The 16,041-nt window shown below is 37.0% G+C and overlaps 1 protein-coding gene across 4 annotated transcripts in view; it reads right to left on the minus strand.

Annotated features, from left to right (window-relative positions):
• Positions 1-1,116: 1,116 nt before the first annotated feature.
• TRPM6 (transient receptor potential cation channel subfamily M member 6) overlaps positions 1,117-16,041 on the minus strand; it is a 94,209-nt gene continuing 79,284 nt past the window's right edge. For 3 of the 4 annotated variants that reach the window (XM_030470160.1, XM_030470159.1, XM_030470158.1), the window contains 6 exons: positions 13,673-13,959; positions 13,326-13,408; positions 12,639-12,844; positions 10,844-10,895; positions 5,447-5,553; positions 1,117-4,533 (listed from right to left, as the gene is read on the minus strand). In XM_030470160.1, the coding sequence (XP_030326020.1) occupies positions 4,415-4,533; positions 5,447-5,553; positions 10,844-10,895; positions 12,639-12,844; positions 13,326-13,408; positions 13,673-13,959 (854 nt within the window). In that variant the 3' untranslated portion in view covers positions 1,117-4,414. Of the gene's footprint in view, positions 4,534-5,446; positions 5,554-10,664; positions 10,732-10,843; positions 10,896-12,638; positions 12,845-13,325; positions 13,409-13,672; positions 13,960-16,041 lie in introns of those variants that run through there. The other variant, XM_030470161.1, reaches the window with a different exon arrangement.

Here is a 16,041-nt window from a genome sequence, read left to right on the forward strand (position 1 = left end):
TCCATTCTCCCAGCCATGGATATGTTGGACTGCCTGCACAGTGTCTACACCTAAATCGTATTTGTTCAGTGACAACCTGAGAAATAGAAGGTTTTAGCCATCTACCTAAATCCTTGACACAAAGAACACAGACAGACTTTCTTAGGCAACAGAGTCACTGCTTTTCTGCAGGACTTTTCTCCAATTCTTCTTCTTTTATCTTCAGTACTTCAGCACAACTGAAAACCAACATCTAAATGGACACAGGTTATTTAAAACACTAGTATTTGCTCTGTCTTGTTTATTTGTTCTGCCCTGCAAAGAGAACTGATGATGCCAAGCAGGCAAATGAACAGAGCATTGCAGCTGTTTATACACTCTTCTATATCAAAGAAGAAAATAGCTTTTGTTTGGATTTAGTTTGAAATTTTTCTTCCCCAGCAACAGTTGCCATAAGTTTGGGGATCAAACTGTCTCCAAGAATAATTCAAGATCTAAAAAGTACAGTAAAGAAAAGCTGAAAAGCACCAACAGATCTTGCAAAAGGTCTAGCAACAAGTCAAGGGGTGGCAACTCTGGTGTGATCACAGTTGATGTGAAGGCGTGGGTCACTCAAGACAGGCTTTTCTTTATTTCCGAGATCACTTTTTCAAGCAAGAAGTGACTGGTATCAACATCCTAAGAATGGAGGACAGATATAAAAGGTACCTGACACAAAATAAAACATTTGATAATGAAGTCAATGGAACACCACTTATATCAGCTCCTTGTTAACACTACTGGCTTTACAGGCTTTTTACATCACAGATCTAGAATTAGAACAAAAAATAAGACTGTCATGTTAAAGGGATGATATTTATTTTTCATAAATCTGCAACAGTAATTTGATCAGTAAGTAAGTTTTCTAAGAATTGAGCATAAAACTCAGAAAAAATCTGGAGTTTATTGAACATTGATTAAATTATGATCTAATAAATAATTAAAACATCTCATAAAATATCTACTCTCTGCTTCTGTAAAAAGAGATTTTTACTTATGGAACAGGTGTAGAAATATTCTTGCTATAAGGATATTGACTACAAGATTAGAAACTAATGCTACTACATCGTTAAAACAAAAGGAGAGCTGGAAACCACATGCAAATTAATACCTGTTTATTACTTCGAAATTAAAAATAAAAATAACTGCATTATTTTCTGTATGTTACTTTCACCTGTTTCCGTTAGTGCTTGGAAACATATTAATTCATTCTACACCCATCAAGAACAGAAACATTTTGAAGATGTGTTTTTATTCTTTTGAAACAATATGAAATAGATTGACAAAACCACAACAAATACAAATCCATTTCTAGAAAATACAGATGTAATATCCCTTCTGTCTTTACTGCACTAACAATAAATGAATAACCCCGAATATAGCAGAACTATGAATAAAATGAAAAAAGCCTTCCTGAGAATGAGATTTGCAATTTCTGAATATTTTTCATATGTTTAAACTACATCTCCAATGCAGCAGCTGCCACAAACACATTTTGCTTTCAGTAATCTCAACTGAATTCCTAAGTAAGATCCTTTTAAGCTCATATTAAAATGTGAGTTTATAAATACTTTGGTTTAATTTTTTTTCCCAGAACTTTACTGCCTGACTTATTTGAGCAAAGTAGGCAGGACTTCTTTTCCTGAACCTACCAGAAGTATGAAATAAATTCCTGTATGTGTTTTTAAGCAAAAACAAACATTGAAATTAATAATCAGAAAACCCTGCAGTTTGACATGCAAGATTTCCTCTTCCACACTAGCTGTCAAGCAGCGAGAGAAAGAACCCTGTCCCACACATCTTTCATTCCATATGCACCATACTTTTAGCATGGGGCTTGTCTGTTAAAGGCTGCTGGGTTTTTTTCATGTTTTCAGTGGGCATGGGCTTCATTCAACCTGAGGTCAGTATGTAGGCATCAAAAGACAATCTAAAGAAAGCACAGAATTTGTAGCAAGAAAGACATCAAGGACTCAAAAGAAATAAAAATAACCTTTCAAATTATTTTAGTGATAATTTATTACTGAACTATGACAAAGTTGGGAGGGGGGAAGGTCTTTAACCAAATACTGAAACCTACAGTTTAGTACAATGGGAATCAGACCTCCCCAGTAAAATGCAAGAAGAAAGGGGAGGCAAAATTAATTACCAGCAGAATCACTGGAATTTTTCACCTTAGTGTCTTCATGAATGGAAAAATCAGTGCCAGCACACAAGTACATAATGGAACAATTCCAAATGCCTCCTTTTCTTCTTTCATCACATTAATATTTCATACTGAGTGAAATTAAATATCAAACAAGTTTCTATCAATCAACTATATTTTAACACAGATTAGTATCTTGCAAGGATGCCCAATTCAAGGCAAAGGTAGTAGGTACCTTGATGGGTATTAACATGACTGAGGAAGATGAATCTACACTGAGCTATATACTGCAAGAATTCTCACAAGTATTGCTCGTAACACAGAATCCACTCACTCTTAAAGGCAACAAGGAGGGCTGTCAAGAAAAGATCACCAGAAGTATGACTTGCGTATATCTTCAAAACTTTAAAAGAAACAAAAGGTGCTCAGCCCCAGCCTTCTGTGGAGTTTATTTTTAGTGTTATATATATGTGTTCAGAATTTATGGAAATGATTGAGGAAAACAACACTATCAGGACAGAGCTTAAATTGTCCTTGGCTTTAAAGATATATTTATGTGTCATTTAACTTCACTGAATTTGAAAGCATACTAACAGTTAGACATCCTTTAGAGAAAGTTCTGTCTTTAAAGTATGTATGTGTGCATGTAAGTACGTATCTCCATAAAGCCAAATTTTAAGACGATAATCAGTGCAAGTAGAACTACTACCTTACCAGCAAAGGGATCAAAATCTACCATCATTCTGTAGAGATACAATTAAACAATCTATTTCACAGACAACCTAAACCTTCAGATACATTGAATTGCTTCCAAAAAAGCCAAAAGGAAGTACATTTTTTGCAAAATGAATAGTATATTCTAACAGAGAGAAAGCTGGGGGTTTTCCACAAAAATAATCTTATAAAACTATTTTTAAAAAGATTAAAACCAAGAAAACTCTTTCCAGGATGCTCTCAGGAACTGGCATCTCAGCTGAACATAGTGTGAGTGATTATTTCAATGCCTTCTTCAATACCATAATCAATATAAAAACTGGGAACATATAACTTTCAATTCCTGTGTGTACATAGACATTTTCTAACTATAAAAAATGAATGCTACATCATAATAAATAGCCCCCTTATGCATTAAAATTTACTATAACTGTGGTGGAAATATGATTTTGTTTCTTATTCAAGTATAAAGTTTTCTGTTGACTTACATTTCAACATTAGGTATTTCTACTCAATATAAAAGTGCAAAGTTGCTTAATGATAGATGTTAACTGTAATACAACACTGGTTGTATTAGAGATATTTCTCCTGAGCACTTCATTTCAATCTTTATTCCACAAAAATCATATTGCACATAGTTGATTTCCGTGTTTTGTGAACTTCTACTGAAATCAGATAACATCAACAGAAACAGACGCAGATGCTGCAAAACCATAGATATAATTGCACCACTGTTAAACGAAAGTCCTACATACAGCCAGACACTGACAAAAGAAGTTAAATACCAAATAGAACATATTATTCTTTGTGACTTCTATAATCTTTGTTGCCAATTACAACTTTAAAACATGCTGAAGCTAAAATATTATAAAGAAAGGCTGGTCCTGGTTAAAAGTTGGATCACATTCAAGGTTATTCTCCATGTTTGTATTAAAGAGCATAGATTTATCAATTTCATGAACTCAAAATGAGAAAGGTCAATGACGCTTGTGGGTCCAATAACCTAATCCTTTATTGTTCAACTTGTTCTTGGCATGTGAAAAGAATTTAAGCTGAAGCTCCCACAAAATTTTTCAGTCTACCTGCTATATCAGTGACTATTGTTTAAAACACTAATTCATTACTCATATATTCTTGGTTTGTCTCTGCATCAAAATCAACAATAAAGAGAAAGTAATATTTCTGCAGTTTCCTAGAGAGCCTCCTATGCCCAAGAAAAGTGAACGTGGGGCCAAGTGGGGTCTGCCTCTGAAAATTAATGATTTGCACATGTGTATACATTCAGTTATTTACTAAAGAGGACAGAGAGAAACATGAAGTCACTCCTCCTTGGAAATATGCTTGTCGCAGTCATTTTCCTAAGAAAGCACCAGTTGGAACCATAATCCACACTTAAAAATCCCCAAACAAACAAACAAACAAAAAACCACTGGCAGATGCCGCACTCAGACACCTGTGTTTTGTTCGTTTGGACTGACCCATGGCAGTGGTAAGGGGGAGCATGCAAGCACATGGGCTTTGCTTACTACCACTGCTTCACAGCCGCGTGTCGTACTCCAAAGGCTCATCTGCATCACCAGCTCCTCTGGTGCTTGTCTCCATTTCTGTTTCCAAGGCTGGACTGACCCTTTCCAGTGTGTAGTCACTTCTCAAATCTATGGCAAGAAAATAAATACAATGATGCAGCAAAGTAAATGTTTGAAAAGCATGTACACTCCAGGCAGTGTCCAATCTGATGACCAACAGCAATCTGTTAGTTGTTTCTAGAAGGAAGAAAATCTGCAGCAGTGCAAATCAGAGACAGGGGGATGAGAGCCCTGGGGGGCCCAAAATGGTGTGAGCTGATATGAAAGAACCTTCCCTGACTGTATTAATTCAGCTGATCTTTCCCTCTATTACCTCTAGGTGCCACAGATAAAAATAACAAAACCCAGTAACACTACAATTTCTGTTTCAGAATCAAACAGCAATCACTACTCCATGTAGGCACTAAAGAGAAGGCACTTCCCCCTAGGAAAAAATAGGTGGGTGGAAATTCATCCAGAATAGCAATCTATTTTGGCTTTGTGTCTTTTAAAATCTGCCCTACATCAATCATAAGCACATTCTATCAAATCTAACACAAATAGGCAAACCAACTAAGCAGAAGGAAGGGCTGCATTGTATAGGATCCTACCCTAGCACCAGGAAACCTCCAGTGAGTTTTCCCTTGGCTAATGCATTGCCAATTTTTAGATTCTTATTCTTTCTCATTCTAAAATTATTGCTGGTGTTACTGTAGCGATGACTCTGGAAAAATGAGCTACCATTTTGCAAAGCAAAGGAAACAATTCAGTGGGTAAAAGTTTTCATGCTGAATACTAACATCAGGTTGATCGGCTCCAATGCTTACACAGCTGCTGGGCAAAAGAGCAATATGCTTATACCCACCTTTGCACAGAGAGAGTGTGCCTGCTGTAAGCTTTCAGCTCAATAGAATTTTGGTTCTCATGTTTATAGCATACCTAGGCGTTTACTTCGTTGCACTTAAAAAGTTATACATAGATCAAAAATCTTTACTTCGCATACCAGGAAGTTTCAGCCTCTTGCAGCAAGAGTTACAACGATGCTTTGTGATGAAGTTTCTTATTGCACCTTCTCCTAGGTTTGCTGGTCCAAATACCATCTTTCCAGATCTAAAAGAAATGTGATTAAATAATCAATGCACTCAAAACAACTATATGGGAGGGAGATGATAATGTTTTCTATTTTTTAAATCAGAGATAAGTTAGCTCTTTGTATATAGACAATCAAGGCTTAGTACAAGCACATCACAAGTTTCTTAGCTCCAAGACAAGAAAACTTCCAGTTCTGGTAAGGTATTAGCCTACATATACCCCACACCACTTTTTCCTCCTGCTGCATCTCTGAGAGGCTCTAAAGGGAGACAGGACAGACCTAGCAATTCCTATGAAAATGCTCAAAGAAAATTTGGGCACAGTGACATTTAGACAACATATGCTAGAATCTGACTCTGCTGCAGAGTCTCATCAAGCAAATGGTTTGGTTCCAGTTTTGATGGTAGGCACCTGGGAACAAACCAGAGCTTGCAATGACTTATTTTACCTTATTTAAGAACAGAAAGCCAAAAGCAAGCAAAGCCCTAGTCACATCAATATGCACCACAGAAAAAACCACAGTATGCTGCTGACAAGCAAAGCTTTAAAATTTGTTGGCTTCTTCCTATGCTCATTTCCATGTGTCTGCACTCTGGCCAATTCAGCAACGTTACTAGGGGATCCATTTCTGGAAGTATATTGCATATTCTGAATGTAGCTGCCACAATCACAAACAGAAGCAAGCTATATATACACATGTATCAGAAGTACCACATAATTATAACAGATTCTTGATGTAGCCTGAAAAATCAGTGTTCATTAATTTTAATACTGCTCAACCATTATTCTCAAGAATTTAATTGACATTCTAGACATCACAGAACACAGAACACAGGAAATATTTCCAGAGAAACTTATGAATGCTAGTATTTTATTTTAACGATATGCAGAGTGGAAACAACACATTTTAAAATCTGAAATCAATTACAGCTCTGAGAAGCTACAGAAAAAGATTTTAACTCTCACAAATCTATCTAACCCACACTAACAAAATATATTCTCTCTAAAGAAAGCAGTTTTGAAATATGACACTGTCCCCTTTCACAGGGGAAAAAACCAATGATTAGCCAAAACTACTATAGAAAGCTTAGTATCTCTCTAATTTCTGGCAGATGCTAAAGACTGTCTCCTGGATCATCTGAAGGACTTGTCCAATCAGCCTTAACTGCAAATTAGTACATCAAATAAAGCAAGAAGTGAAATATTATTTGAGCCGTATATACACTTTAAATGACATGATGCTATATAGTCATTTGTATAATCTCGTAAAATGCCAATAAGAACAGAACGTAATTATTTGCTTGGGCAGGCACAGGAAATTGAGAGGACTTCACTAACTCCAAGGCTACAAAACCACCCTGATACTTCCTCTGATCTTTTATTCCACGTAAAGTGCAGCAAATAGCACAAGACGGGCTGATAATTTTCTCATGCTTTTGTGAGATGAACAGGGATACTGTCTGCAACATATATGAAGTAATCTTCCCTCTCTATCCAGCACTGGCAATGGTTCAAGAGGAATACCGCATTTAAATTTGGAAAACTATTTCAAGAAATATGGAGGTAAATTGGTAAAAATAACAAGAATGACCAGCAGTCTAGAAATCATGACATACATGAAAAGATTAGGAAGTAGCCTAAAAAAAAAAAAAAAAAAAAAGACCAAAACAAACAAACAAAAAAAGAAAAAAAGAAATTGAGGAAGATGGTGACTAACTTTGACCTTGTTGTAACTTTTTTTTTTCCTTTGTGTTGACAGTAGACAGGACCAGAAAGAAATGTTTCAAGACGGATATCAGGAAAAATCTTTCCGACAGTAATAATAGGTCTGGGAAGTTTTTAAGGTCATCCTTGGAAAACTGGAAGATTTGTCTGTACAAGACCTATAACGGCAGGAATGACCTGATGCAGAAGAACCTGCTGAACATTTCAGGTCCTTTCTAATCCTACAAATGTGTTATAAACAAGGTCACTCCCCTGGTTATTCAAGTTCTGATTTTGTCTCCAAGGAGAGAAAAATACTGAGCCCAGCTTTCCTATTTCCCACGCAGGTGCATTAGTGTGAGCTAATGGGCTTAAAAAACCAAAACATGTTCTTCCTTTTGTGCAGAGCCTTACCTAATAGTTATGCTCCATAAAGGCCTACCAGATTGCACCAGATTAGTGATGGCCAGCATGCAGTTAACATAGACTGTGCTGATGGCAGAGTGCTCCTTATAGTCCAGAGCTGCAAATACTCAAAGCAGACAATAAGATATTTAACATATAAGATGGAAGGGTAAAGGACTGTGGGGGGCATCATGGCAAATAGCATCTTTCCAGGGAGGTGCCCAAGTCATTTATTCAGTGTGTTTTTGTAGAGGTAGCTTCCAGCCCACTTGTTTCAGTTGTGCAGATTTCTACAGCAGAGGTTCAGTTCATTCAGATGTTTTGTCTACTGGCAGCAATTCAACCGTAAATTGTTTGGCTGGAAGTGCACAGCTTGCTAAAATTCAATAGATTTGTTCTTCAAAACACATGCTAATAAGTAGCTTCAGCGAACATGGTCTCCGCTCATTACTAAAACTTGCAGCCCATCACTATCTGCTTGAGTGCTTTCAAAAGGGAGAGTAAGAGACCTAGCACCTCTGACTCCTTTTCACATGTTTATAATGAGATTTTTGACTACCAGCATCCTTTTTCTCACCTCTCTCAGCAGGCCTAATGCATCAGTTCTATCCAATTTGAAACTCAGCCCACTATTTTCCTCATCTCCAAAGCTGCTATACAGACACTCTGCACATAGTGTCCATGAAAGCTTTACCAACATGGACTTTGTTGTGGATTTGGCAAGTAGTACACACTAAAAAGGGCATCCAGAACACTGCTTATGAGGCAATTCTTCCCAGCAGCTGAGCAGTACAGGAGTCTGCAGGGACTGCAGTCATATTATGCAAGTCATAATCTTGCTGCTGTGTGCCTCGATTACTTCTGTTTTTTAAGGAAATACTTTCGTTAACATTATACCTGCCTTGTTTGATCACACATACATCCTATGCAGTGCACATGGCCAGATCTTCAACTGATGTTAAATATCCATGAACTTACACCAATTTACATCACCTTGGGATCTGTATGAGATATCACAATATCTGACATACTTTCCAAAGAAATCTGTTATTTTTGTCTTGGTGCTATATATAAAACCAAGCCACAATGCACTGCCACAGAGCTAGAGTTCATATTTTGTCATTACAAAGTCCATTTCAAGGCATGCAGGATGTATGTAAGAAAAGACTCATTACAAGATAAAGACATGAGCCACTAAATCAATTGAATTAAAGAAGCAAAACATAAATAATTTAACTGTAAGTAGTGCTAAAGTTTGAATCAGTCCCATCAGTCGGATGCCATCTATTTTCTATCAGGCTCTAAGAGAACGTGAGCTCAAAGCAACTTTTCAGGCAGCACACATGTTTTGATTAAATATCTTACCTACAAATGAAAAATTCAAACAGATCTTGCTACTGCCAGAAATATTTCTCTTGTGAGTAAAAGAAGGTCAGAGCAAAGGCAGTGCTTTTACACCATTGTTGTTATGACTGTTTTAGCAAGTGTTTCTTAGAGTTGCATATCTGCTTACAGAAACCATCCATTATTTCACTGTCTTACTCCTTTAGATCACTGACTCAAAACAATATAGTTTCACAATCTGCTGTTCTGAAGATTTCCCTGAACATACAGCAAAACTGGTCTTGATTAATTAATCAACACTTCTCTTGAACTAGGACTTACCTGTTTTGCAAATGATAAAAACAAAACAATAAAAAGTTCTGAAAATAAGATCCGTGTGATCAAATTTTAGTAAGTATGATGAAATCATTTAATAACAAAAATAATCCAGAAGAACACTGATAAACATGCACTTCAAGAGAATATAGATAAATACCATTTCTATTTTAAAGAGGGTAAGATGAGTTGCGAGGTAAAGTACTGTGGTCAATGACTGGCCACTGTCTTCAGTAATAGCTATTACAGTTTATGCTACCACTGATTTAAAAAAATCCACTTGAACGGTAGCAAACCAGATTTCCATATATCTGTAGCAATACTTAAAAATGTTTGCCGAAAACTGGTGAACAACTACATGATCGACCTCTCTGCCTCTCTGTCCTAAGCTATCCTTCTGTCCTGTGACCTACTTAGGGCAAAGACTTTTTCACTGTTAGGTGCTCAGTGTATTTTTGATGTTGCTTCCAAAATAAATATTATATGGCCAATGCACCTACATTCATAATTTAAAAATCATAAAACATTAATATGGTCATTTATTACTAATCTTATTAATTAAATATTAATAATGGTCACAGAACTAAGAGCTTTCAAAATTAACTTGCTATGAGTTCTAGGCAAGTAATCTGATATTTCTATAGTTTACTGACCTTTGTTTTAAATCAGACTATTCATACTTACATCTTCCTTCCAAACATTAGAAACCTCTTCAGTCAGATGTCATGAGCTGACCAAGAGGGAGCCAAGCTGAACACAAGACAGTGGAGGGACAGAGATGCCAGGGCACAGCTGGAGATATGTATGGGTTTAGGAAGAATCCCCAGAAAGAGGACCCTGCAGGACAGCAACTATCAACACCACTACTTCTCCTCTCACTACAGCAAATACTAGTCACAGGATGGGAGAATGGTCATGGTTCTGATTCTGAAATTTGATGCATGGAGGCAGACTGCTACTTCTGTAGTCTGTCTAGTTTTTGTAAGTTTTCACACGTGATTCACACACATCTCCATATCATGGCTCTGAGATTGTTGTAGCATGCTTAAATGCACCACTAGAACCTATCAGAAAGATCAGAGATCCAGAAGCCCTTTCCTCATCCTCTTAAACCACTGTGGCCCCATATACTCCATGGACCAGCGGCCCACCAGGCAGGGGAAACCAGTCCAGTTTAACATTTAAGTTACTGATGACGTCCTTCAGTACAAATTTGTGAAGAGACTTACAGGATCTTGTGTCTCTCATTGCTGCTCTCCATGCATAGCTCTGGAAAACTCCTGTGCTCCCAGCACAGCAACACAGGCTCTTCCCACCTTTCATACACCACTCACCACATGTTGGGAGCTGGAACACCTGCAGTCCTTCAAAGCACAGCAGAGTATGTTGTCTCTCCACTGTCATCAATACCTTCATTTAACCCAAACACTGTGTGAAAAATAACTATGCCTGTCACACAAATCATAAAAAACACCCTAACTATACAGACTGTTAGCAGAACATGTGAAGCAAATGATAATTTCATCAGAAATAAACCTACTTTTTGTCTTCAGGTTTAATTACAGATGGATCCGTAAGGTTTTCCCCAACACCTACAACAAAATCAAGTGTGTGTTACAAAGGAAGGTAATTACGATTTCAGCTGCTTTGAGGTTTATATTTATGTAGATGGAGGGCTTATGCAAATGCACTAAATATTATGCTGAAACTCAACTAAGCAAAATGTGACCAACTCTAAGTCTGCTATTTAAATTGGAGTAAAGGTATTAATCAGATGTGGATCTTATGGATATCAAAATATCTACTCTCGGATACACATTCTTTTCAAGGTAACAAACACAAGCCACAACTCTATTATTTGCAAATGCTTGGATCTGTTATCTCTTTTTTCTTCTGGGTGGCCATGGCAACTTATTAAATTATTTCATTATGATACCTGAATGCTGTTACCTTTGTTACAGTTTTCCCCAAACTGATGACATATTATCATTTTACCAAAAAGCTCTTTTCTTATGTCCAAGCAAATTATTCTGCTTTTACACTAACTAAAAAAAGTCTATGATCATACATAGATCATACAACATGCAATTATTTTTATTTCAATAGGCCACTGATGCTAAATTCACATTCTGATTATGGAAATAGCATATTGTGACTGAAATACCCCCAGATTGCAACACTTTTCAATGAAGGTCATTTCAGTTGACGTAAATTAGACAAAATATGGTGTATATGTATGTGGAGATGGCACGGGCATTATATAGTAAATTGTGACATAGACTAATCCTATTAGAACTCCAACAGGAGCAGCCCTTGCACTTTTCCTAAACTCCAGATGAGAGAACTACAAGATAAACACAAGGCGAAAACTAGAGCAGATTTCAGTTTGTTTGAGATGGAAATTGAAGCTCCAGTCTTGACGAGATTTACATAGATGTTTAAATTCTTCATGTCTGAGCCAACATAGTTGGTCTGGAACTGTCAAGAGTTGTATAATAAACTTAAGCAAACTTCAGACAAATTCTAGTATGCTATGGTGAAGACACAGTCTTCCTGTATTTTTTTTCGTATGCAGATAAAACCAAATGAAGGCAAGGATGGAATTATAGGTTTATTTTGCATAATAAGCATGTCTTTTTTATAATTCACAACATATTTACATTTTATGGCATCCAGAAGCTAAGTCTTTGTCTATCCATACACATTTCTCTTGACAGAAATGACAAACAATAGTGTTTATACTGTTTGATGGGTGATGTTCATCTTCTGAACATTGTCAACTGTTTTATCTCTTTAAAATATGCCATGTTCCCACTTACACATTTACAGTAAAGTGATCACATGCTCTTTGAAGGAGTCACAAGACTTTGTGAATAGCATTCAGGCTCGTAGCTTATGTAAACTGCTTACAGATTTATTAATATGAACAATAAAAAAATACAGATAGCGCTTCACACTCTTCTGACAGATATACACATATCGTGCATATACATGTGGGTACACTTGAATCTCTGGATTATTTATATATCTTAAAAAAATATCTTAACTGTGGAGTGGTTTTTTTGCAGCTGGCTGAAATGTTCCTGCGCACTTTATCTACTTGCTCTTTTGCCCATTCAACCTAGATGTATTTGAAGTCAAATTATTTTCCCTTTACACCTACATTAATCTAGAGTGTCTGTGGATACCCATTTATCAATGCCACACAACAGATATCCAGGGGGTTCTTCAGCTTTGCCAGTATGAGAACAGAATTTGGACCATTCCTCAGTATTGCATTCTTGAGATAATTGCTTTACATTGGGTGTCAAATAGTGATCTCTGCTACAAGTCACCTTGCAAATCCAGGACAAGGAGCTCCCCACGGGTGTACACGTAGGTCCAGTGAGAGAAGGCCAGCATCAGCTCTTCCAGCAAGCTGCTGGGGGTAATCTCATCTCCATTATTATTATTGTATTTCCGAAACTCGCCGGTCATGTACTTCTCAATGGTCAGCCACTGGTTCGCTGAATGGCAGTAGATGAGGAAAACTTCCAGGAACCTGTAGATATAAATGCTGTCTATCAGGACCTGGCAGGATAATGAATATCCTCACAGTCAGCAGATGCCATGATATAAAGCAAATATACCATAAAGAAGGACACATCTTCCCTAATTGAAGCATTTGAACAGCAGGAGATTCCAAATGGTGGGCAGCTCAAAGGCTTTTTCAGTTTGATAACTCTCAAAACAAAACACTTTTATCAGAAAATATAGTTTCTGTACAAAGAACAAAATCTGATTGCCTCCATCCTACTGTAAATGAGCTATACCAAACTGTTTATGTTCATTGTAAAAAAGGCACTTCTTACTTAAGTCTAAGTAACAGCATTATGAAGAAGCTTATTTTGCCATCATATGTAGCTATAAAGACAAAGTTCAAAGTTATATTTCAACCCACTGGAAAAGAAGGCTACACTAGACCAGAACTCAGCTAAAAAGAAAAACCTTTGACACCTAATACTTAAAGACAGTGACTTTACCTTGGAGTATAAGGAATAGCATGAGGCTTCACTTGATTGAAGGTATAGATTAACTTCTGGGCAGCCCTTTGTTGTTGGATCTCCTGAAGAAAATAATGTTTTAAACATAATTTTCATTTTCATGGAGAAAGATGCCATGAATTTGTCAAAACACACACAGGCACACACACAGACACAATTGTATACTGTTTACAAGTGGGAGATGTATCTTCCTCAAAAGCTTTCTCCTTTCCAAAAGATAACATCAAAGCACATGTCAACGATGCTGAAGACATTCTCATGTAAGAGTATAACATTTAAGGCACATCAGACTAGACCAGTCAGTGTGCCTTCAAGTCTGAACTCACCCTCAGGCAGAGATGTAACACTGTGCCATCATGAAAGATCTTTTGCCAAGTCTGAACCACCTCTGGCAGAAAAGACTTCACAATAAATACTTGTCCCAACTTTAATATATCATTCTCAGACCAAGTACAGATGACCTTCATGGCCCTCCGCAGACCCCCATCCATCTCCTCCCTTGACAAGACTTGGATCATTGCAGCCATACCACGCTGGGACCAGGAAGACATGCTTTTATCAAGGTTCATAGGTGAACTTTCTTCTAGCCGGTAGACTGTCACTTCCTCTCCAGCTTAAATAAAGGGAAGTTTTGTTAGCAGGAGTCAAACATTGCAGCCCCAGAAGAGAAGTGCATTTTGATTTGTTGTCTTAAAATAACAACCACTTTACACACCTTCATAAGCCACACTTTAAAAGAGCTTTTTTATCATTACTGTTCATCTGTGTGAAAACTTTGCCAGCCTAAACTTACACTACTTACTACATACATTCTGCTTAATATTTACTGTGATAGCATAAGTGGTCCAAAGAGCTTGTATTAAACCCCTAAAAAAAGATGAATTTAAGACCTCCTGGACACTTCCACACAAACAAAACTCATTGATTTAGATAGACCAGAATATCAATCTCATTTGCCACACTTTATTAAGTACTCAAGAGATGTTGAGCTTTAAAAGTACCTATTTTTAAAGGGTTACCGTTTTATCTTCAGTGTATGAATCTTACATATCCCAAGTGTGGCTCCCTCTGTTTATGCACTTACATGGAACAGTAAGTTTGTTTGTTTAAGTTAACCAAGATCCATGGAACATTCACAGTATTTTCCTCATAACTGTGCTCAGCCAATTAAAAAAAAAAAGCCACAACAAAAAACCCCCCAAAAACAAACAAGGCAAACAAACACAAACTGCTTCTAATAGTTATTGATTACAAATTTAAAGTGATGGAGAATGCCACTTTTGGACACAGACAGCTGAGTTGTTCCAAAAATGGTGACTTGGCCACGATGAGTCAGGGGAAATTACATGGAAAAGGACATGACTTTCCTTGGAGGAAGGAATCCTAGGAGAACAAGCTAAAGCAAACTGATAGGACATTTACAGTTCTAGTGTTTTAAACTTAAGATTTCTATTTTTTCTATAAATTCCAATGTTATTTGTACTGTGCAAAATTTCATATGTTCTGCTCCTGCTAATAACATTTTTCTGAAAGCAGAACAAACCTGGTGAGCTTTAACTCAGTTGCACTGTTTCCCTATGTACTTGTAATAGCACTCCTCTCTTGCAGCATAAGTGAGACACCTTTCTGTTGCCATCATTTGTAAACTAACAGAAAAGGGGACTGATTTTTTAAACTTGGATTTCCTTCTTGCAACTCACATTATTTGCAATGTTAATTTGTAAGAAACAGGTTCTCACCAGCAAGTGTGATGAGGTAACTACATCTGCAAAGTGGCAAAGAATAGTATATGGAAGGACAAACTGCATTCAGACAAGTAGATTTCCTCCCTGCTCCCAAGCCTGCCTTCACTAGTTAGCATAAGTGTCAATGCTGTCAAACACCACTGTTTGCACACATTTTAATTTAAAATAAAGCAACAGAAAGCCACTGTCTTACATAAAAGACAGACACTTGAATAAAGATACTATAACTAGACACATTTTTTAATCTTACATTAAATCTTCATTTTATTATTGTTTGACAATTTTATACCTAAAAAGGTGTCTCCTGGGAGCTTCAAAGTTTAAAATGTTCAATATGCTTATAGCTATATTAATCATCTGCAGCAATCTGGTCCCAAGAAATCCTATGATGCTGCAAGTATCAGCAATTAGTTGCTGTGAGACAAAATATTCTACCCATTTAGAAGAAGGCACCTACATCTCATGTGTCTAGAGGCAGAGCTTCTGCTGCTGTAAGCTAGTACTGCACGCTAATTTCAGAACTCTTCCAAATGATTTATGCAGTATTCTCTACTGCTCTTCAGTTACAGCACAGTTCTTTTTTCCTTAGTATACTACAAGTCTTCTGCACCATGTACAGGAGAAGTGCCCTCTTAACCACTACCTTCTTTATGGCATAGTCTATACATATAGCTACATGAGAGAGATGGCTGTGAGAAAGAGAGGGGTAGACAGAGAGAGAGCAGGTATTAAGGTTAAAGGGAATCTTTTTGCTGTCTTCAGCTATCCCAATGATAGCTATAGAGAAGATGGAGTTAGATTCACCTCTGAAGTTGACAGTAATCCCATGAATGCCAACAGGTAACAAGCTACAACAAGGGAAACCCCAGCAAATACTGAGAATAATACTAGGTTCACATTGAAGTCAGTCAAACACTGGAAGAGGTTGCCCAGCGAAGCTGAGGAATCTC

The sequence above is a fragment of the Strigops habroptila genome, chromosome Z, assembly GCF_004027225.2.
Source record: "Strigops habroptila isolate Jane chromosome Z, bStrHab1.2.pri, whole genome shotgun sequence".
NCBI lineage: Eukaryota > Metazoa > Chordata > Aves > Psittaciformes > Psittacidae > Strigops > Strigops habroptila.